Source organism: Scophthalmus maximus, chromosome 2 (genome assembly GCF_022379125.1).
Source record: "Scophthalmus maximus strain ysfricsl-2021 chromosome 2, ASM2237912v1, whole genome shotgun sequence".
Classification (NCBI taxonomy): domain Eukaryota; kingdom Metazoa; phylum Chordata; class Actinopteri; order Pleuronectiformes; family Scophthalmidae; genus Scophthalmus; species Scophthalmus maximus.
Genome location: NC_061516.1, coordinates 4,218,263 through 4,241,008, shown reverse-complemented (window position 1 = coordinate 4,241,008; position 22,746 = coordinate 4,218,263). Strand labels below are relative to the sequence as shown.

The following is a 22,746-nucleotide window of genomic DNA, read 5'->3' as shown; positions in this document are numbered from 1 at the left end:
TCAAACACAGAGGGGCCAAAGGTCAAACTAGGTGTATGTATTAAGGAAGTTAGACTCCAAATATGCAAATTACCCCTTCGGAAGGAATCCGATGTTCATGTTGTAGTATGCTTGTTCTCTACAGCGGTCTGACTTCAGCTGATCAGATCAAACGGGAAACAAAAATCAGTTTCCGCAGCAGCAAAGAAAATGTAAATCCATGACGTCCACGTCCTTGAGAATAGAACGGTCGACAACGACGGGCACGTGGGAGTCATTTCTGAAGCCATAATATGAGAGATACCTGAAGTCCACAAGAAATTCCGCACATTTACAGCGTCCAAACAGAAACACACTGCTAACTCATTTGGCACCTACACACTATTAACTTTAAGGCAACAATCAGGGTAAGAAGTAACCAAAAAAAGAACCGTGGAATTAGCTGTTTAATGTACAAGAATTTCGGACACATTTCCACCCCATTTTTAGCTCTTTTATGTGTTTTTATTTTCTAGAACAAAACATACATATATATATATATACATATACATATATATATATATATATATATACACATATAACACATTCATTTATCTCAAATATTTTGACCAGTATGCATTTCCAAATAGTGGAAAATTTATTTTTTTCTTCTTAAAAACAAAACTTCAACTTAAATGAAACCCACTGATGCAGTTTGTAATCATTTGGACTGATGATTACCCGGTAGATTGCGTCATTCTGCTAAAAGCCAAGGAGTTTTCCAGCTGTGAGTCGCCTGACATTATGTACAGTATGTGGCTCTCCCCTTTCCTGAACCAGGGGCACCGAAAATGCATCCTTCCATTTCACAGCTAAACTTTTGCGATCTGCAGGATGTCCACAGCAGAATTAAGTTGCATTTGCAAAGCTGAATGGCACAGTCTGCGCCAATATTGTGTTTAAACATTGGTTTTGCTCCGAGCAAACATTATAGCATTTTGGGCGGAGGGCGGCAATCCATGAGACCATGAAAATGTTTGCTTAGGGCATGATCAATGACCAAATCATGGAGTAAAGTACAAAGTGCTGAGGTCACAAACAGGGCTACAGGTCTCCAGCGACTCCTGAGGGAAAGGTCTGACTTGTTCGCCGCTGGAGGCTCCACTGTGTTCACCAGTCAGTAGTCTGTTAGCTGCTTGGTGCTCCGGAGATGATGCACAGTGGGTTCATCGGAGCTTTGTTGCTGATACAGCTGCAGCCAAAAAAATCGCTGCCGATGAAGTTGCACGGCCTGAACAATGAGCCTAAATATGCCAGAAATATTGAAGAGCTGAGAGAAATGGCAGGATGCAGGGACAATCCTCGGTGGGTTCATCACTGCGAGGGATCGCTTGCACAATACAAACAGTCACTTCATCGATTTTCAGCATAAAAATTCTGGCATACGCAGCTATAAATATCAAAATCTGGCCAAAGTCAACATTGAGCTCCAACTCACTCTCGCACACACATCTGAAGTTTTACTCTCTCCAGTACAATCCTTTTAAAAAAAAAAAGCTTAAATATACTTTTCAGAGGCTCCATAGTTCGGTCGGTGACATTTTCCTCCGATTAAATACAGCCAGCTATTTCTGTGCAGCTTTGTGCTTGACAAATACAAGGGGCCTGCGGCTTCTCAACAGTAGATAAACGAAGTGCAAATACCTGAAACAGCGGGGAGATGGTCTTTACAAATCAGCAACATGTGCTGCTAAAAGGTTACGCAATCGTTATAATCTAACCTCTGAAAGCATCATGGGCGATGAATGTCAATGAACGGATGGATGACGTGTCCCACTTAAGTTTCTGCAAAGCAAGCAACTGAAATACTTTCCTTGAAAAAAATCTGCATGATAATTGAGGTTACATGAACTTATTTGGTGTTGGTAAAATGTCTATCATAGAGTAAAATTTTATTTTTTCTCCACAACGGACATTCCAGCTGTTACCAATTTCACAGCAATAAGCATAGTGCTACAACCTCCACAATGTTCATCACCATCCTCCTCCAGCTATGCCCAGGGTCCCCAGGCTCCGGTGGGGCCTGGGTCACATCTGGGGTCGTCGTCGGGGAAGTTTATGGGCAAGGCACTTTTTTGGTGTTGGTGGAGCCGACTGAGGAGATTATCCACCACCGAGGGGAACCAAGCAGACACGTCCTCCCTCTCCTCTGGATCCTTCTCTATGTTAAACAGCATCACTGGCTTCAGAGGATCCGGCTTGAAGGGGCTCGACCGGGAGCGGTTGAAGCCGGGCCGCGGGAACCAAATGTCACAACCTGGAGGAAAAAAAGGTGAAGGATCATTAGTGGTGAGTATGTTACTTAAAGATCGCCTCCAGTCACGTTTTAAAGTATATAAAAAATAATCTGCTATGCTTACTATTTTGTTTAACATTGTTTACCCCCCCCCAAAAAATCCACTCTCTCTCCCTCATTGAGGAATTCTGAGACTATGACTATTCACCCACCACAGCTGCTCGCGCTAGGTTGACCGGTGGAAAAGGATGGCTGGCGGCAACATCGGCGAGATTCATCCATAAAACTTTTATGAACTGCTAATGCTAACGCTAACTGTCTGCTGACACACCTGCCGTCCTATCGTGGATGCGTTGCCTCTGCGTGCACTGGAAGGTTTCTTTGCCTACATTTGCATATTTGAAAGTGATTGGTTTTCTGTATTTGTGACGTACCAAATCTAACTTGCCAGGGGGACTTTAAGTGCTGTACTTAAACTTTACTTTTCCATTTTATGCTACTTTACACTTTCACTAATGAAAGTTGCTTGAGGGACCTCATTAAAAAAAAAAAAAACAATACTAAAAAATGTGTTGGGGTACCTTGTTGCATTTTTTGCTGCTAATATTTTCATCTTGAAAAGAAAAAAGGAAAACTGTGCAAGCTCCTTGTAATTTCCAAAGAGTCCAAAGTAACACCTCAAAAATACTGGTTTGGGCCAACCGACCGTCCAAACCCCAAAGATTTTCTAGTAACTGCCATTAAACATTAAGAAAAAGCTAGTACATGTAAAAATAACTTAATCATAATCAAATTATTTATCCCAATTGAATAATCCTCGCAGCTCTAGTTACAATAGAGATATTCCCTTCTAAACAGCTGATTCCGTAATTTAAAAAAAAAGATCCCAACAGAATAAGACACAAAGATGTAAAACTGATATTGCATAAAAAAGACAAAGATTTGTCCAAAAGTACTCAATACAGATAGGGTATCAGAGCCTTGTTTTTTTTCTTCTTTCTTCTTCCATCAATCATCTCAATTGGATTATCTAAAGGGGTCATGGGATGATTAATGGAAGAGAGATGAGCTCTTTGGTAGTTTGACTTAAAATGGACATTTCATGCAGGACCTTCATTTGCAAAAAGAGTATTTTTACAATATAGGGCAGCTTTTACTTAAGGATCTGAATACTTTTTCCACTGCTGATTAGCTGAGATAAGAAGCGAATAAGTGCCTGTGCATACATGTGCCTGATTTCCCACTTCCCACTTAGACTAAACATGTCATTATGGGTGACAGAAGATACTGACCCGGGAAGCCAGTCAGCAGCTTCCAGTTTGAGGATCGGATGGCGGCGTGAATGGACACATTGAAGACGGAGTTGGCCCAGGAGTCTCTGCTGACCCCCTCAGCCAAAGTTAACTGATGCTCCCTGCCAGGACCTGCAGAGAGCAGAGGACAGAGGCGATCATGGAGGTCATCCAACTTTCCAAAAAAGGATAGTAATTGCTGATTAGGATGATATTAGATACAAAATGCCCTGTGTAAAACCATACAAGTTAGTGGACTGGCACCAAATCTTAGTACATTCTTGGAAATCGGTGGGTATTAAGTGAAAGTGTGAAAATAAATGTCAGTAAGAAAGACCTCCTTTGTGCTGAAGTATGAGCAGTGAAACAGCAGGAATTGAGTGGATCAAAAATTGAAAAAAATAAAATAAAATTCAAAACTATGCCTTTTCTTCAAGACAAGAAATAGTTTTGCGTATTAATTTCTTTAAACACATGGTACCTTGGGTTTGGAAGAATGTGACAAATTTGGTGGTAATGTGGTCGACTCAGCACCAGTCTTCAATGTCTGCCAAGCACAATGAATAATGTGCCTTTACTGCAGTTGGGCAGATTTGAAATCGGTAAGCAAAGAAGGAACAAGGGTCTGAGATACCAATAGTTTCACCGTGCAGGCAAAAGTAAATAGTGAATCCTAGTTTTGATTGTGTCCAGAATTTTCTGTAGCCTCCTGCCATGAGCGATTCCTATTCTTATGGAAAATGTCTCCCAGAAGTGAGCACACATGTCTACGTTTAAAAAAAGAAGAAGAAGAGAGATCTGGCCTTGTGGAGTACTCTCGGGTTCATGCCGTGGTTGACCCCAACAATATGGTCCTGATTAGACAGATTTGCAAGTAATTTCGGCCTCCTCACGCTGTCAAAAACAAGTATTCCCTCACATTCTTTGCATATAGACAAAGCCCCACCCACACAATAACTTCCACTTTCCCGTTGGAGCTGGTTTTTATAGAGCCGATTCGACCACAGCGACATGACGGGAGAATTAAAACATTTCTGATCTCAGCATTTTTTTGCAACCACATGATAAAAGCTGCGACATTGAATTCTTCACTGCTCGTTGCACAAATGACATGTGGGTATCTTAATTGCTCTCACATGCATTGAGCCGGGCCGCTGGATGCGCAGTGATCCCTGAATCGAGCGTGTCACAGATCAGGCTTGGAAAGCTCAAATCTCTTCATGAAAATCGGGTGTTGACATCTTGCCATATTCAGGTGTTTATGCTCTTAAGTAAGCTGTTGGTTTGACAAATGATTTGGGCTCTGCAAACATCTGAGTTAGATTTACTGTGGGGTCGTCTTCCGCTCCTGCACCTTAAAGGACAGGGGCTTCAGTTCCCACCAGTAACACTGTCCCCTTTCTTACATTCATTCTTCCCTCAGGACAAGAGCGCCTCTGAGAAGGCCCTGCTCATCTGGATCCACAGCAGGAGGATCCACAAAGAGGCTCAAGAAAAAGGAGGAAGGAGAGGGAGGAGAGGGGGAGGAACAGTGGGAAGAGACCCTGAGAGAGCAAAGAAATTGCTATGAGGAGAGCGGAGGAGTATGGAGGGGAAATTTTTGGGGTGATTTAAGGCTCGGGCAAAGTCCAGGGTTTCTCTTTCATTCTCTCTCCGGACAAGAGAGAACTTCAGGGACCCCTCTTCTCACAGTGCAAGAGCAAAGAAGAGGGATTTTGAAAAGCAGCTTGAAAAGAGTAAGGTATGTAAAAAAAAAAAAAAAAAAAAAAAAAAAAAGGAGGGGACAGCCTTTTTATGAGCTAAATAGAGAAACCCAAAGAAGCATGAAGAGGTGCTGAGAAGAAAGGTGGAGAGCGCAGTTCCAAACAGAGGCCTGGTTAATAGGAAAGGGGGGGGGGGGGGGGGGGGGGGTCTCAGAGTGGGACGCACTAAGGGAGGCTGGTTGTCACCGAGGAGACTGACAATAAAGATTCAAACATAAAACAGGCGGGGGAAAGCTTGTAAAGCGGCAGTGTTGCTCTTCACTGGGTCCTCTTATCATCCAAATGATTTAAATGGTAAGGACCAATAGTAAACGTTGAGGATAATTTGAGGGCCACTGGCTTAAGCTGTATAAACAGTCAGTTCTCAGAAACGCGATAAAGTGGTGACTGAACTTTCCATAGACATTATTCATCACACTGACGCCATTTGTATTTATTTCCAGTAGGACTTGGTCACTTCTTTGACACTAGAGCAAAATTATAGTGAATTAGCATTCCTTTAATTCCATTTTCATTTTAACTAGTTTAACCTTAATGATACACTGTTAAAAGTGAAAGATGACTTTGCAGTTCTTAGATCTATGTAATTCTTTTTTGTCTTTCAGCTTATGGTTTGGTTCATGTTTTGGTCTCTCCACTTCATCAACCTTGTTTATGTTTTGCACCACCACAAGTATGTACAGCCTGCCCAGCACCAAACAAGCCACAGAATTTTTTTTGGCAACAAGCTAAACAACAGCGAGAGTAAGATATTTCCCTCAGGACTTGGTGGAGACCAAAAACAGAGCTAAAAGAAGAGTAAATGGTGGACCTAAGAGCAGCCTTTGTACTTCTTCCAAACTGCTTGGTGGGTGGTCAAATATCTTCGGAAGGCCCTGTCCTCCACACTATTGCATGTTGGATTAGAAGGGTCTGTATCTGACCATGTCTGTAACTTTCTGAAACAGACGATCTGACATCTCTATCACAACTGGCTTTTCAGGTCACCTTTAAGGGAGGCCGGTTAGAGCAACTGTAAGCATGTCTTACAAACTAGTTTTAAGAGAGCATACATTGGCCCTTTGAGTCACTAAAGCAGTGACACGAACATGATCACTCACCATTTTCCCAACTACTATGTATTTGAAACACAGCTCGATCTCTGTTACGGGTGGCAGGTGGCTTTAAAGGGGCAGTAAGCGATTCTAAAGCAATCGGCTTTTGTAAAAATCTGCAAATTTACTCGCGGTCCGCTAGCTGTTTGGTTCTGAGTGTGCGCCGGAAAAAAATCTGGGTTATCGGCTCAGCCAAGGCTCTGTAAATCGAAAACAAAAAAAATGGTGCGGAGCGGTCAGCACCATTTTTTTAAAAAAGGGCACAGACCAAGCCCAACATTGGTTTTGCAGTTAAACATCACTCCCACACACCTTAAAAGACGTGCTAGTGAATGATGCTACGACTTGGCCTAGCGGTTTGCGGCACTGCTAGCGCATTAAAATCACAACAACAACAAAGAGAGAAACAAGCTTTGTCCAAAATCAATTTAAATATGACTTAATTTGTGGATTAAATTGTAATTCTGACAATACTGTACACAACATATAAAAAAATGAATGGGAGACCACATTCGGGCCAATATCAAATTCTGGTGTTTGTTTTAATAATATCTGACAGCACACAAGAAGCACTTTAAATTGGGGCGTTTTGCTGGATATTCATTCTTTAGTCCATATAGTTAACATGAATGAACATTAGACAGAGAGATTATTGTTGTTGTTGTAGGAAGGTATTTAACCTCTTCTATTTGTTACCATTGCCAGAGGTTATGGTTTTACAGACTGATCTGGAAACAAGCTCATCAACAACTTAACACTGGCTATTGTCAAAGTCCTTTTTAGGTTATTAAACTGAATTTGTGCATAATAGATTGAAAATATATTTTTTTCAGAGAGATCTTACAAGGCCGTAATGTTAAAAATGGGTATCTATATTCGCTCTCTCTTCTGCTGCTGCAATCTTTACAGTACCGGGCTGGTACTTACGACTGATAAAAGTTTTACCGAAACGTTGCTAGTCTGACTTAATGACATATTTATGTTAAAGTGACCTTTATGTTCACTAAAGGGCGTTGTGTCTGCGTCACAGAACAGCAGATGAATCAGAAACTATGCATTACCTTCATGGTGGATCAAAAGGTACACATCTGCTCTCTTGTGGACACATTATGTGCCAATTATGGTACATCTGTGAAACATTTCAGTGCAAAAATGTTCTCCCTCCTATACCTCTTCTATTTTTTTTAATGAATAACAAAGGTGCAGCATCCTCCCTCAAGTCAGGAATAGTGGCCTCAGACCAGGACCCTGCTACCTCCTCAGAGATGGCAGTGGTTTGGTTCACCTTATAGTAAGTGGTTTAGACAAGGAGACCACTCCACTGTGTCTCGTGGCAAAAAAAGGGGCAGTTGCAAGACCCATTTCCTGGAAACCTCCCTACAATCACAGACTTTAAACTATATGCACACATACATACACACACACACACACACACACACACACACACACACACACACACACACACACACACACACACACACACACACACACACACACACACACACACACACACACACACACACACACACACACACACACACACACACACACACACACACACACACACACACACACACACACACACACACACACACGCACCAAGCCCTCAAACGTCAACCATCTCAGATGACTAACAGTGGAAGATTACATTTTCAGACTTCTGTCATCAGCCTCCCTCAGATGAATACACAAGACAATTTCAAGAGGCATAGTGATCCCAAAAACAAAACTACAACGTGTAAAAATAAAGTCTGCCGATAAAATATTTCCTTAAAAACAACTCGGATGACCTTTGCACACACGTGGAAGGGGTTTCATTTTAATTCGAGACAGACAGTATTTTTAAGTGGCTAAATGGGACATCCACTGATGATAATCCAGACACCATGTGAGATCAGCCACAAACAGAATCACATCCAGCCCAAAAAACCTTCATAATAGGCATAACAGACCAAGGCTAATAGGCTGAGTTTAGTCAGATGTTATGTAATATGCTTCCCCAGTCTGTTTTAACTTGCTTCAAATGGATTTTACAATGTCTGGCATTTGTGAGTCTTGGCTCAAACAATGAGGCCTTGATACTTGTGGCCATGTTGGGAAAAGAGAGAGAGAGAGAAAAACAGTAGAGTTACAATAGAAGGAACACACATCCTACAAAGCACGGAAGTGGATAAGAGGTAACACAAGTTACCCATCACCTCCACATCCTTTGTCAAACTGATGAAATTACGGCTTAGAGAGTTTAAACCAGCCAAGACTCTGCATGCGCTTGCACAGGGTTCCTCCCACAGTCCAGAAACATGCAACTTAGTTTCTGGACTGTGGGAGGAACCCTGTGCAAGGGTGACTCTAAATTGTGACTCTCAATTGCCTGCAGGGGAGATTGGTTGTCCAACTATGTTTGTCAGCCCTGTGACAGACTGGTGACCTGCCCAGTGTGCACCCCTCCTCTCGCCCTGTGTGAGCTGGGAGGCTCCGGCCTCCGGCATCCTTCTATACATAGATGATGGGTTGAGGGATGGGATTTAAACTAGCGTTTCCCAACCTGGTGAGAGGTCAGCAGATAATTAAAGGGGACGTAGTTTACGGTCAGTGGGATCACCAATCATCCTCTGGGAACCATGAATGTCAAATTTCACGCCAATCCGTTTAAGATAGGAAAAATAAAAGAACATTCCCGCACAGTCTACAAGTTTTCACTCAAAAGCACAAATGCCATTCTGCTGATGCTGCTAGTGGACAAGTCAGGATATCATCGAATTCATGAGGATTTATCCACTGAGGAAAACGAATGAATGCACAAGATGTGGTGGCTGTGCATTTTCAGATATTTCGATGGATTTGAGGAAGCTTTGACCTGATGGTGGCCAAAGGAGGGGTCTGAATATCATCAGAGTCAGTAGGATACATCTACTGGGGAATGTCTATACAAATTGTCATGGCACATCAATCCAATAGTTAACAGTTGAGATATTTCAGTCTGGATCAAAGAGGTAAAGTAATCGACACGGCGACACTGCATTTCCATGGAGCTGCAAAAGCTAGCAAGGCAAAGGAAAATAAAAAACGCATTTTGGTAACTTTTGTCAATTTTTTTTGGTTGCTTTTTTCTTGTAAATCAGCGAACACTTTCAACTCTTCAGGCGTCTCTGAAACAGTCTTAGAGGGATAAACCTCCCTCTGGTTGAACTGCTCATATCCTCACAGGCAGACAGTGTTTCATTCATTTTAAGAAATCTCAAAGTCAGAAAGGTTGGAAACCAGTGGTTTTAAATACTCTCTATATGATTCTATTCAAGGCTGTAAATACCATTTAACATGTATTATATATCCAGACTTTTTTTTGCTTTATGTATCATATATACTCCATAAACGCTCCATAAAAATCTGCAATTTTTCTAAACAAGTGGAGTAATGGGATGGTTTTGCTCCTTTTCTGGTGCGGTTTCATAAGTTCCTTCAAACACAGAAACTGTCTCCAAAACTGAATACACGGGCCCTGAGCAAGAGGATTTACATTTCAAAGTATTTGTTTAGCAGACGCCTTTATCCATAGCGGCGTACAACTGAAGGACAGCACTAAAGCTGGTCTGAGAAGTGCTAAATCTGTTCAAGGTGCCAGAGATCAGGTTAAGAATTTGCACTGTAAGAACAATCTGGACTGTGACGGCCTTGTGTGTGCAGTGATGGCAATGCCAGGCGACGTTCCCCTTGGAGGAACACGTTGTCCGAGAAGGAGCACAAGCCTGTGTGACTTTCGTGAAAACGTGAAATAATCTCAGCCTTTTGGCAGGATTTGTGCAGCTGGTGTCAGTCGATGCTTCCACTTCACAGCTGTGTATTATACAGTCATGTCAAAATTCTCTCTTCACCAGCTCTGGAAAGAGAACATATACATTATACTGTACATACTGGGCAGCTGGAGCAGGGTCGTCCACTAACCAGTGGTTCGATCCTCGGCTCCTCCGGTCCGCGTGCTCAAGTGTCCTTGGGCAACACACTGAACCCTAAATTGCCCCTGACAGATTTGAGATTGAAAAGCAACTTTGTCCAAACAAGAGGTATTTATATGTGCAGAGCTGAAACAAGTCATCTTTTTCAAGCAAAAGTGCCAAATATCCTCTCGCTGAAGCTTCTCAAATGTAAGGATTTACTAGTTTTCACTATTTTTATATCCCTGTAACCTTCAAACTTTTTGTTTTGGGCTGTTTTTGGCACAAAAAGGCGTCTTTTGTGGCTTTATTGTGATGGCCATTCTACATGATTGCCTGACATTTTAAAGGCTGAAATACATTGGCCCAGAGAGCGCACAGCACTGCAACTTGAGAAAACATACGCAAATAGACAAAACGCAAGCAAATGAAGAAACAATTTGACAACGCACGGCAGCATGTCGAAAATGCGCTGCAAATGCCGCAACACAACACATTAAGAAAAAGCGCTGCATATAGGCCGCGACAAAACGGAAGTGTTTCCAGAGGACACTTAAAAGTGATGCACACGTCTGGACACGCTTGTTGTTGCGACAGATTTTGACTCACAGCGCTGTTAAGGTTCTCTTTCCATCAGTGGTGTTGCAAAATGAGATAAAGAGTAAGTGATTTTGATTTTTTTTTTTTTATTGAGAAAAAAATCTGCAAATTATATGATATAATCGTTAAGTGCAGCCCACGTATGTATTCTGATGAAGACAAATCTATGTACGTGTTCAACGTACATAGATTCATCATTCACCTTTTTACTTCTTCTTTATTTTGGTTTTAGTGTTTACTACAAATATGTTTTTTAACTACGCAATAGTAATTCTAATATTTGAACAATGCTTTTCTTTCTTTTCTGTGTCTTTCTAGGTTTCTATTTAATTATAGCGCTTAAAGTATTTATTCATCTTGTCTATTTGCGCATACAATTTGCACAATGCACTTCCTCTCCTATTTTGAAATGGAGGATGACCGAAGTAAGAAAGTTATTGTGCTGTGTAACATTGACTGTTTTTACTGTACATATGACAATAAAGGACTCTAGACTCTTGAACTTACATGGAGCGATGTCTGTAAAGAGAGGGTCGATGTTGTGCAGCAGCTCCAGTCTGGGTGAGGCAAACCCGTTGCTGTAAAATAAAAGCAGGGCTACTCTTAAACATATGAACACACACACACGGACACACACGGACACACACGGACACACACGGACACACACGGACACACACACACACACACACACACACACACACACACACACACACACACACACACACACACACACACACACACACACACACACACACACACACACACACACACACACACACACACAATGTCTAACTCGTGCAATGTAAAGTCCACTGGGATCTGTAAATCTGGACCAGCTGGCTGACGTTCACCAGGCAGTCATACGCTCCGACCGCACTCCACCGCAGAGAGAACGCACCGCTCTCACTGACCACAGTGTCTGATAACACAACTAAAATAACTCCCGCTCTCTGCCGCCCGCCTACTGTTTTGGTCTCATTCGTTTTTTTATTTCACCGGCCGAGCTGTCAGGCTGCTGTTTTCCGTAAGTGGCGAGCCAATTAAAAGACAAAATGAAACCGTAAAGCAGCGAAAACAAACAGCAGTTTGTTCCCCCGTGTTGTTGCATGGCTCACACGGCAACGCCGGCAGCCAACGGTCAGCTGACGTGCGTCAGCCAATCCAGTCAAGTGGAGCCTGTGAGTGGTAGTTTGCGGTGCTGGCTGAGCCTCGATTTTCTGCTGGCTCTCTGCTGTAGCCCTCAATTTCACCTTCTTCACTGCGTCCACATTTAGTTCACAAATGTAATTTGGTAGACAAACGGGATTCGGTGACAGTTTATGGGATGTCCTGTGCACAAACCAACATGGAAAATTGGCTTAATTTGACTTATCAAATCAGCAACAGTTTCTTTGCAAAGTTCTCCAAAACATGGAAATTCAACTACACATAATTCAATATATTATTCATATAATGATTGCAACATCTCAGGTATGTTCCAACATAAAAGGATTTGTAGCTAAACTAATTAGCTGAATCCAAAAGCAGGCTTTCATGGTTCGGAGAGGCAAGGGTGGGAATGGAGAGCGCATAATGGCTAAAAAACAGATGGATGGGGAGGGGGCTACAGATTTGTGTGAGAATGACTGATGGAATTTCCTTCTCTTTGAGCTTTCATTGCCACAGTAACAAAGGGCTTATTGAAGGAGCAGGAGCTCCAACAAGAAAAAGACGCTGGGTCAGGGAGACGGACAGAGGGAGTTGGAGCGAGAGCGCACCGAGGGAAGAATCAGTAAGGGGCACCAAGAGAGGGCAGGCCGTCAAAACTCAAGAGCTGGTGACGCTCAGGCTGTAAATACAGGCCACAGGCCAACCTGCCGCCCAAGAAACATTGTCAGTTGGAAAATTCGAGTCCCAGCTCACCTGACTGTGTTCCACACGTTGAATCCGTCCAGGGGATTGGTGGTGTTGGGGATCGCTCCCGCCAGGCCAACGAGTGTAGGCAGCCAATCGGAGATGTGGATCAGTTCGCGGCTGACGGTTCCGGGTCGTTTCAGTAGCGGGCTGGCGACAAATCCTACTCCCCGGACGCCACCTTCCCACAGGGACCCCTTCCTGCCTCGCAGTGGCCAGTTGCTGCCGCCGCTCAATGTCTGACCTCCGTTATCTGCCGGAGGAACAAAATGTGAAGTCACAAAGCGAGAAAAGACAAACCCATCAAAGGGGCCAGAAACACACAAGAAAGGCCCTGGAACCAAGAACCTTCTGGCCGTGAGGCCACATTGCCCACCACCACACCACTGGTCCGCCCTGTACTAATTAATCCACTTAATTAAAACTAGTGGAACTAGATGAAAAGTCAAAGGGCTTGACAAAGTCATCACACTTCATCTTCTAGGGAACAAGGTAATCACGACAGGACAATCCCATCCAAAAGTTTTTTAATAAACGCAGACATCTGGTTTATAAGCAAGGGATCAGCAAATTCATCTTCTGGCGATGAATGACTGCGCATGATTTCATAGCAACCCATCCAATAGCTGTTGAGATAACTCTGGACCAAAGTGGTGTAGCAAACTAACAAAAACAAGTTGATCCAGGACATTAAACAAACAGAAATGTTCATCCCATTCTCTCCCCTGCTTAGAAAAAATAATCCTGCACAACATCCAACCATTACACAAGTGCGCACACATGCAGTTAGACTGACTGTCATCCTCCCGATGAGTCAGTCCAGTACAAACACACTTGACCAATCGCATCCAGCGAGGGCTCCCCTTTCAGCGGCACGGTGTCATGCAAGTCCAGGAAGTAGTCTGTGCCGATTCCCGAACTGTTCTGGAAAAGACCGTCTGATCCTTAATGCCTTTTCAAGCTGCTTTGGCGCTCGGCTGGCCATCCCCCCTCCCCACCCCCCCCACTTTCACTTCTGCTCTCTCGCTTATTTGCTTACAGTAAAGTCCCACAGAGGCAGTCGGTTTGCAGAAAATGTCATCACAAAGGAACAAGTTCAGGGCTCATTGGTTTTGCTGTTAAGCCTGACACACATGGGTCAATAATAATAACAGCTTGACTATGAGAACAATTCACATCATAAAAGATTGGGAATGACTAATAAGGCCTTTGCTTGATCTTACGCGCAAAACATTTCAGTATGGGACGATTATTCATTTTGAAACTATATCCTGGTCATTACTCAACCGGTGCATCGCATTTGTGTTACACAGAAAACAGGGAGCTTTTGGAGTATTTTTTCCTCAGCATCAAATCAGCAGAGTCAGTGTCTGCGCAGCATATGGCTGGCTGAATCCTCTGAGTGAGAGCCAACCGAATGTGTGGAAGAACAATGAAACAGGCCACCTACCGCAGCCCACCACACATAAAAACCTCACACTCTACTTTCACAGCATTGTTCCTGTCTTTCTAATTACCCCCTTAAACCCCTAAAAATAACCCTTCAAGGAGTTACCTACTTGAGATGCAATTCATTATGAGTTCCACATGTGGAAACCAGCGAGTAGGCACATGTTTAGATGATGGCTTTTAGCCTCGTCTTGGCTTTGTTATGTTCTTCAGAAGGTTTATAGGATGGATATTTTTCAAGATTCAACAGAACTGAGACTCCAGTGGTCTATTTGAAGACGTTAGCCGAAGGGATGTCTCCTTTCGTTCGGTAGATCTCTGCATCCTGCTCGACAGTGACCCTGACACAATACGTTTAGCCCTGTAAGAACAAATACAACAAAATCCTGACCTCTAGTGGACAAGCAGAGTATTACAATGGCTTTTTTGGGGGGGTGTAAAATTACTTTCTAACTATATGAAACATGTGTGGCAATGATTGGTTATAGGAATTTCTGAATGGGGGCTCAGGATCGGGCTAAGGTTTAAAGAAGGCTGGAATGTTGGTAAAATTTGTTTAACAAAAAAACTGTTAACACCCAGGGCCCAGAAGTGTTCAGAAGTGTTCTGGTTGGATTTTGGATAATGGATTGGATCAAATCTTGAAAATTGGTTAAGAAAAAAAAATGGATGCTGGAATCAGACTAAATCACGTAATGCCATTTTGGTTTTAATCTGGATCAAACCTTCAGTATGCGTTGTTCAAAACTTTTTGGTGGGATTGGGATAATTTAGATTTTTTAAAAATCACGATTATTCTGATCCCAGCAGCAGGGCGGATTCAGACTGGATTTCAGGAACAAAATTCAATAAGACTTTGAATTTGGTCGAATAAAACAACATTTATATAACCCTAACCCTACATCTAGTATAAATACATTTATATACATTTTGCACCTGGTTTTTCTTATCATTACATTGATAAAGTGGATAAAGTAGAAATATGGCTTTCGGTACAGTAAGGTTAGACAAAAGGATTTTGTCACCCTGCAAACAGCCGTCAATATCTCACCCAACTACAGCAAAACAAAACTAGAATTCAGATTCCACCAAAGGAAGATGAACTCTGAATGTTCTTTATTTTTCGACTGCAGGATATTTGAAATGTGGATTTGAAATACGTGGCCAAAACGTCTATAATGTATTTGAATAATGTATTTATTTTTTTTCTTTTCTTATCTATTTCTTGTCAGTCAGATGAGGGGTCTGACTGTTTGAAAGACTTTTAAAGGGTAAGTATTTATAATGTATTGTTTTCTGTTTTCTGTTTTTTCACACAAATACACTGAGTGACTCCACTTGCTGTTCCACCTGTTGTTGTTAACACACCTAGTAGCCTTCAGTGCGATATGCAGTTTCATTTAGAGCACTGTTAATCCGGATTCTGTAATCTAGAAAAGTATCTTGTATCTGGATCAGGGTGATCCAAATTCAATGTTGCTTTATCAAAACTGGGACAAAAGTAAACTGGATTAAGAGATTCTGGATAGCAAAATTATAGGATTTCCAAATCATTTAAATGCAGATAATTAATTTTTTGACAGCTGGGGCCTGATCCTCGGTGATAATAAATTGTACATCATTAAAAACCTCTGATAAATTGATTACAAATAAGTCAATTTAAATATTCTAATAGTAAATAATACAAATAATCTATTTGTAACTCCAGATAGCCTGTGGTTGTTATGTGTCTCTTTTAGTTATTTCGTCTCTATGATCATTTTCCTTCTTCTTTTCATTTCCGTGACTCTTCGTAGTTGTCCTGTGTCAATTTTTCATTGTCTTGCATTGCATTGCTCCTCTTTGGTAATATGCGTCCATTTGTGCTTGTTTTAATTTTCTTTGTTTGTTTCGAGTTTCTTAGCGATTGACTTTTTAATAAGTGTTGCGTTGCACACTTCATACAGAGCTTTTGGCCCAGGTGCCCTGGGTCTGTCCCCGGTCGGCCTATCACCTTCCATCCCTGGACGGCATCACCACGAGTCATCAATCAAATTTATGATTCCCCATGACGCAAAGAGATCTGCAGTATCTACCTCATTTTTAATCGAATTGTGTATTAAAATGCACGAGCCAACCCTCTGATACATTAATTCAATAAACCTGGAACTAAGCTGTCATCTGAACTCCTCTTAACCCTGGAAAAAACTGTCTTTGATGCTCAAGAGAAAACGGCAAACATAAAATCTAACTGCTCTTAACTAGGTTTCCATTCTGGCACAAAATAAAGAATAAAAAATCCACTAGAATGAACCATTCCCAGAGTTGTGCAGCTGATTATCCTATCTTTGAATAAAACTGAGCTTTCTTTGTTTCGAGAGAAATGGTACGGGTTTGCTGTTGTGACCAAAGACAATCTAAATCAAACATCTTAAAAAAGCCTCAAGCCTAGTTTTATAGTTGACATAACATATCAGAAAATTCATGATTCACCTTAAATGGAATACATAAATATTTGCTTGTAATACATTTTTCTTTTTTACCTCGTTTCATGTTTTACTTGAGCAAGGGATTTTCATTGAAGAGGGTTGATTTTGTCGGGGGGGGGGGTTTTATAGTTTGACGTCAAACTGACACAGGGTTCAAATCCCCACTGCGACGGAGACAGTGATGTTCCTCCGGTGTCTCAGTGCAGACACATACCTGTCGAGAACACAAGCACCGTGTTCTCCCAAAGTCCTGCCTGCTGCAAAGCCAGGGTGATGTTGCCCACTGCCTCGTCCATGGCCGACACCATGCCGGCGTAGAACCTGCGATGGGTGTCCTTGATGAAACGGTAAGGGCTCAGGTAGCGCTCTGGCACCTGCAGGGGAGCATGGACTGCCTGCAGCGCCACATACAGGAAGAGCGGCTGAAAGATAAAGAGAGTGATTCTGACAAACCGTTTTTTAAGACGCAACCACTTGTTCTGAAACATGTGTCTTCACTGTCTAAAAAAACAAGTGATCATAAGACTGGACTAACAATCACTGACTGACGGACCTGTGAGAATGAGTTGCAACCATAGACTGTATATACAAATTGACATAGTATATGAAGCCAATGCAGAAGTGCCTGTAGCCTGTATTCTCTGGAATCACCAGCAGAGGGCGACTTCATTCAGCAAAAACTAGTACCCACTGTTGATAACAAGCTTTATAGTTCAGGAAATCCAGGACGACCAATGTTATTTTCAGTGAAGTCAGGTAATGAAAGCGTATCGTGAAATTGCTTCCTAGTGCAGGCCCCACATCTGGTGTGCCTTCAGTTTCTTCAAATTCAAGAAGATTATACAAAGTTATGCTCACAAAAAAACATTTCTTACTGATCAGTAAGTTAGAAAGTTAGTTAGCTACTTAATGTAGAATATTTTTGGATTTATTCATATTTTGACAAGGAAAATCTGATGTTAATGTCTCCGTTTGACTTCTTTTTCATTTTCCTATTCAATGATTTCCCATTTTTTTTCATTTTATCCTTTTCCCTCATAATTAGTGCCAGTTCTTCGAAATATCTTTTAAAATACCAGCAAATTTTTAGGAAACTATGAGGAAATAATAATATCTGATATATATATATATAAACATATGTATCAGACTTAAAATATAGCAATGCCAAGAAAAGAAATCCCCCAAGTACTCTGCGGGTTTTGATTAAAATTAGTTTATCAGTTTTTTTCTCTGAACTCCTCCTGCCCCATTTCATTTCCAGTGAAACTCAGAAAGGTGACAAAGCATTTTTCCATTGTTTTGTGTGTGTCACCTTGTCAGAGTTGTGCTTCTCAATGATGCCGATGGCCTTCTGGCTGAGCAGTTCAGTCGAATAGACGCCTTTGTATCCGGTGGCAACTTCTTCTCCTTCCCTCAGGTCCAACGCACAGCGGGTGAGGTTCAGGGCAGAGATGGGATAACAGTGCCCATGGGTGTAGTAATCCTCGCTGCCTGTCAGGTAGCCTGCAGGCACAAAGTAGCCCGACTATGAAACAGTTCCTCTTATGAGTAATGCTGTCGAAACATCATGAGCGTTTGAATCCTATTTTTGACCCCCGTGCTTACTCAAAAGTTTCCCTTTAATTCCTTCACTAAAAGACTCACAAACATTACTATCTGGCTGTTTACCAACCAAAATCCTAAGAAAAGCTCAGTGTTGATAAAAATGTAAAAATTCACATCTGGTGTGCCTTCAGTTTCTTCAAATTCAAGAAGATTATACAAAGTTATGCTCACAAAAAATATTTCTTACTGATCAGTAAGTTAGATAGTTAGTTAGCTACTTAATGTCAAATATTTTTGGATTTATTTATATTTTGACAAGGAAAATCTCATGTTAATGTCTGCGTTTGACTTCTTTTTCCTTTTCCTATTCAATGATTTCCCATTTTTTTCCGTTTTATCCTTTTCCCTCATAATTAGTGCCAGTTCTTCGAAATATCTTTTTAAATACCAGCTAATTTTTAGGAAACTATGAGGAAAGTTTCCAGGATAATATCTGATATATATATAAACGTATGTATCAGACTTAAAATATCAGACTTAAAATATAGCAATGCCAAGAAAAGAAATCCCCCAAGTACTTTGCGGGTTTTGATTAAAATGAGTTTATCAGTTTTTGTTCATTTAGATAATTGGCATAAAAAGACATCAGAACTGATCATCAATCAAATACAACAGTCATCAGGTGACATATCCCCCCAGCATCCACAAAAATTAAAAGAGCAAATAATTTGGTGCCATCAGTTACCTGAGCTCAGAATATTTTCCTCAGTGACAAGATATTCTGTAGTTTGCAATGAAACATGCTCAAAAATGTCTGAAGAATCTCATGCAGATATAGAGGTATAAGCGTAAAAAAGGGAAATTCATTCACTTCAACAGTGTGTAGGTGTTGAGTAATGAGTGATGCTGTTATTAATCCCTTCATGTCCAAACCCTGTAGACAGAACTCTGTGTGGTGTCTTTCTGTCGCTTGTTGGTGAAACGTTTTGAGTTGAGAGCCTACTCCTGCATTGGCCGAGTAGAACTGTAAACATTTTATGAAACCCAAAATATCAAAAGGGACAAATTTAGTACCATTTTAACATTACTGTAAAGTTTCATGAAAAACAATTCAAATGGTTTTTTTTATAGAGCCGCTACAGTTATTCAATTAGTAATTGACTACTACATTAATTGCCAACTATTCTGATAATCGATTAATCGGTTCAAGTAAGTTATAATGAAGAAACAGTCAAAATTCTATTATTTCAGCTTCTTGAATGTGAATATTATCTGGGGGTTTTTTGCTCCTCAATGACAGTGAACTACACATCTTTGGTGTGTGGACAAAACAAACATTTGAAAAGCATGATTACCAATCTAATCAATATTTATTATTTGCTGAATGATAAGAATTCAATTTAAAAAATGAATATTTTTTGTTGTTATATATTAATCGCAGCATTAACTGAAATTGTGCCCCACGAGATGTGTAAACATACAAACCGAAATATGTATCAAAGCCGCGGCGGGTGGGCAGGCAGTCCTTCTTGTACATGCCCAGGTGCCACTTGCCCACCATGTGTGTGGCGTAGCCCGCCTCCTTCAGGTACTGGGGCAGTAGCTTCTCGTTCAGGGGCACACAGTACGGCTGACAGGGCCAGATGATCTGGTGCTGCATGCCTGTGTGAATCTGTGGAGGGGAACAAAACACGCATCCTGTTGAAAAATGGCAGGAAGCCGGGAGGGAACTAACAGGCTCTGTGGTGAGTGACAATGGTTTAATCTTTCCACCAGGGACTGCAATGAATTTGCCTCCTTCTTCACTGACAAAATGAACCACATCAGGTGCAGGACACTTTTTTTGTCTGTGTGTCCACTTAAAATCTATTTTAATACCATGACACAATTTTATCCGATCAACCATTAAAACTTGGAGGACATTATACAACATCCAAAAAGCCTCTTCCTGTTGCCTTGATATTCTGCCAACAGGCTTTTTTTCAAAAACTGTTCAAACTGCATGGCGTCAGAGTGTGGAAAGAGACATCTCTTCTTTCAGGTGTCCTCCCACAGGAAACTGTTGTCATCAAGCCACAAAAAAAGAACAAACCTCCCATTTCGGAGCAAAGTTATTGAAAAGGCTGTTTTTAAGCAGCTGAACGAGTTCATGGCAATAAACAATTCTTATTCCAGTCTTCAATGACATCCACTTAAACACAGACAATGGCAAAATGTCAGTCTTGGTTTTACTGGATCTAAGAGCCAAGATTCTGTCCCCAGAGTCAGAACTAAACATGGCTCCACAGATCTGGAACAAACTCCCAGAAAACTGCGGGTCCGCTGCAAGTCTCAGCTCTTTTAAATCAAGCAAGAAGACTTTTCTGTTTGCCGCTGCCTTTCAGTAAATAAGATATCTATACATTTCTCGTACTGCACTGTAACTTTTATAACCCGTCTTATTCTACTAGTTTGAATTGTTTTAGATTTTTCTTTTTTTTTTATGATTGTATTTGAATGTCATTTGATGTGCTTCTTTCCAATGCTTTTATAATATTTTATGTCAAGCACTTTTAATTGCTTTGTTGTTGAAATGTGCTACACAGTTAAACTTGCCTTGCAAAACAGGTTTGAAGTAAGGACAAACATTGTTCTTCCTGTTCTGCCTCCCACCCGTGTCCACATTAGACTTTTACCCAACAACGATGTGGTGATGCTGTGGTGGCATTTTAAGTATGAACCTCCTGATTATCGACTTCATATTTTAAGTACAGGTGATCACAAAAGCACAATTATCAAAGGAAAACTAATTTTCGCAACAAAAAAAAATTGATGGAATTTCCAAAATCCACAGCTCGCTTTCGCGCAGCAGTTGCTTTCACACAGAAATCAAATGTATGAATATAATTTATTGTACTCTGACCCGATGACGCACTGTGTTTGACACCGTTTTGGAATCAGATGTGTTTATTATTGCGGGGGGGAAAAAACTAAAAAATATTTACCATAAGGTGACAAGTGAATCTAAATTGTAATCTTTATTTTAAGGGCTTTAATTGTTTTATCTCTTTCAGAACGATCGTGGGCTCTGTTCAATATCTGTCCAAAAAAATGATTTTGATTCATTTTTTCTCTCAATGCTCTCTGATGGGACGCGCGGGCAGCAGGCTGCGGGGCTCACCTGGTACCTCCCTGTCATGAGCTGGTTCCGGGACGGGGTGCAGATAGGCTGGACGTAGTAGTTGTCCAGGCGGACCCCTCCGGCTGACACCCGGTCCAGGTTCGGAGTCCGGATCTCGGAGCCGTGGTACCCGACGTCGTACCAGCCGAAGTCGTCGGCCAGGACGAAGACGATGTGAGGCGCGCGAGCGGCTGTGAGCGCCGCGGAGCTGAGGAGACACACAACTGTCACGAGTGTTTCGGCCATCGCTAGGTTTCTTACCTACCGCTTCACTCAACGAGCCTGCGGTTCAAAGGCAGGCGCAAGATGGCGGAGGCTGGGCACAACACCAGGAAGCCAGAGCCGTCACGTGGAGCTTCTCGACGTTATTTTGTTTTGTAACTGTTTAAAAAACTTTGAACCCGCGTCCGACCATCACTTCCCTGTTCGGCAGATCAAAAACTCCACCTCGGCGGCAGCATCCAATCAGAGGACTAGGAAGACAGCCAATGACATAAATATACGGAAGCCGCGTTTGGTCAACATTTTCGAGTTCGTTTTTTTTTTTTCTTGTTGGGGGCGGGGGTTGCTCATCCCAATTATTAATTTGTTCGTTTTTTGCTGTTGTTCGTTTGATCTTTGTTGTTTTTTTTGTGCTGATTTATTCAGTTTGTTTGTGTTTGTCTGTCGGGTTTTTTTGTAGCCTAATACAATTTGCAATCTTCCTCAAAGTGCATGAACCCTTGAGTTCTGTGACTAGTGTCCCACATTTAAAAGAAGAAAAAAAAACACATTTACTAACCCTAACCCAAAGATAATTGTTGCTCATTCATGACAGGTTTATACCCTTAAAATGAAAGTAGGTCACTATAGTCCACCACAGACCTTGTACTAATGTTGGAAAACTGCCCAACCCCAGACTACAGCATGTGATTTCCATCTCATGACACACCACGTTTAATTTGACACGAGTGCAACTTGTTATGATTCGTCAGGAAGAGAAATGTGTAGATGCACTTGAGTTCTCATTAGTGGCCCGTGTTCATTTTAGGTTCTTCGGGCTTAAACAAGTCAGCCATGAAGAAAAGATGGAAACTGACTGAGGAAGTGTGATAAAGGATAAGAGGGGGAGAGGGAGTCAAACCCCTAATACAAGCGAGTGAATGCATTGCTTTTAATGATTAAGGTATTAATAAAGACCAATTTAATGACAAATTAGTTAGTTAAAAAAAACAGATTTATAAAACAATCTGTGTGCAACTTTGCAAACATTCTGTTTCTTTTGGTTATTGGTGTTTAAAGCAGCTTTTACTTTTC

At 41.5% G+C, this 22,746-nt stretch overlaps 1 protein-coding gene across 1 annotated transcript; it reads right to left on the bottom strand.

Annotated features, from left to right (window-relative positions):
- Positions 1 to 593: 593 nt before the first annotated feature.
- arsb (arylsulfatase B) lies at positions 594 to 22,436 on the bottom strand. The gene is made up of 8 exons (XM_035626107.2): positions 21,451 to 22,436; positions 19,776 to 19,962; positions 18,058 to 18,248; positions 16,960 to 17,167; positions 12,838 to 13,081; positions 11,443 to 11,513; positions 3,547 to 3,678; positions 594 to 2,275 (listed from the first exon to the last, which is right to left on the bottom strand). Exons 1-8 carry the CDS (start codon positions 21,694 to 21,696, stop codon positions 2,010 to 2,012), a joined length of 1,545 nt encoding a protein of 514 aa, XP_035482000.1. The 5' UTR covers positions 21,697 to 22,436; the 3' UTR covers positions 594 to 2,009.
- Positions 22,437 to 22,746: the final 310 nt, after the last annotated feature.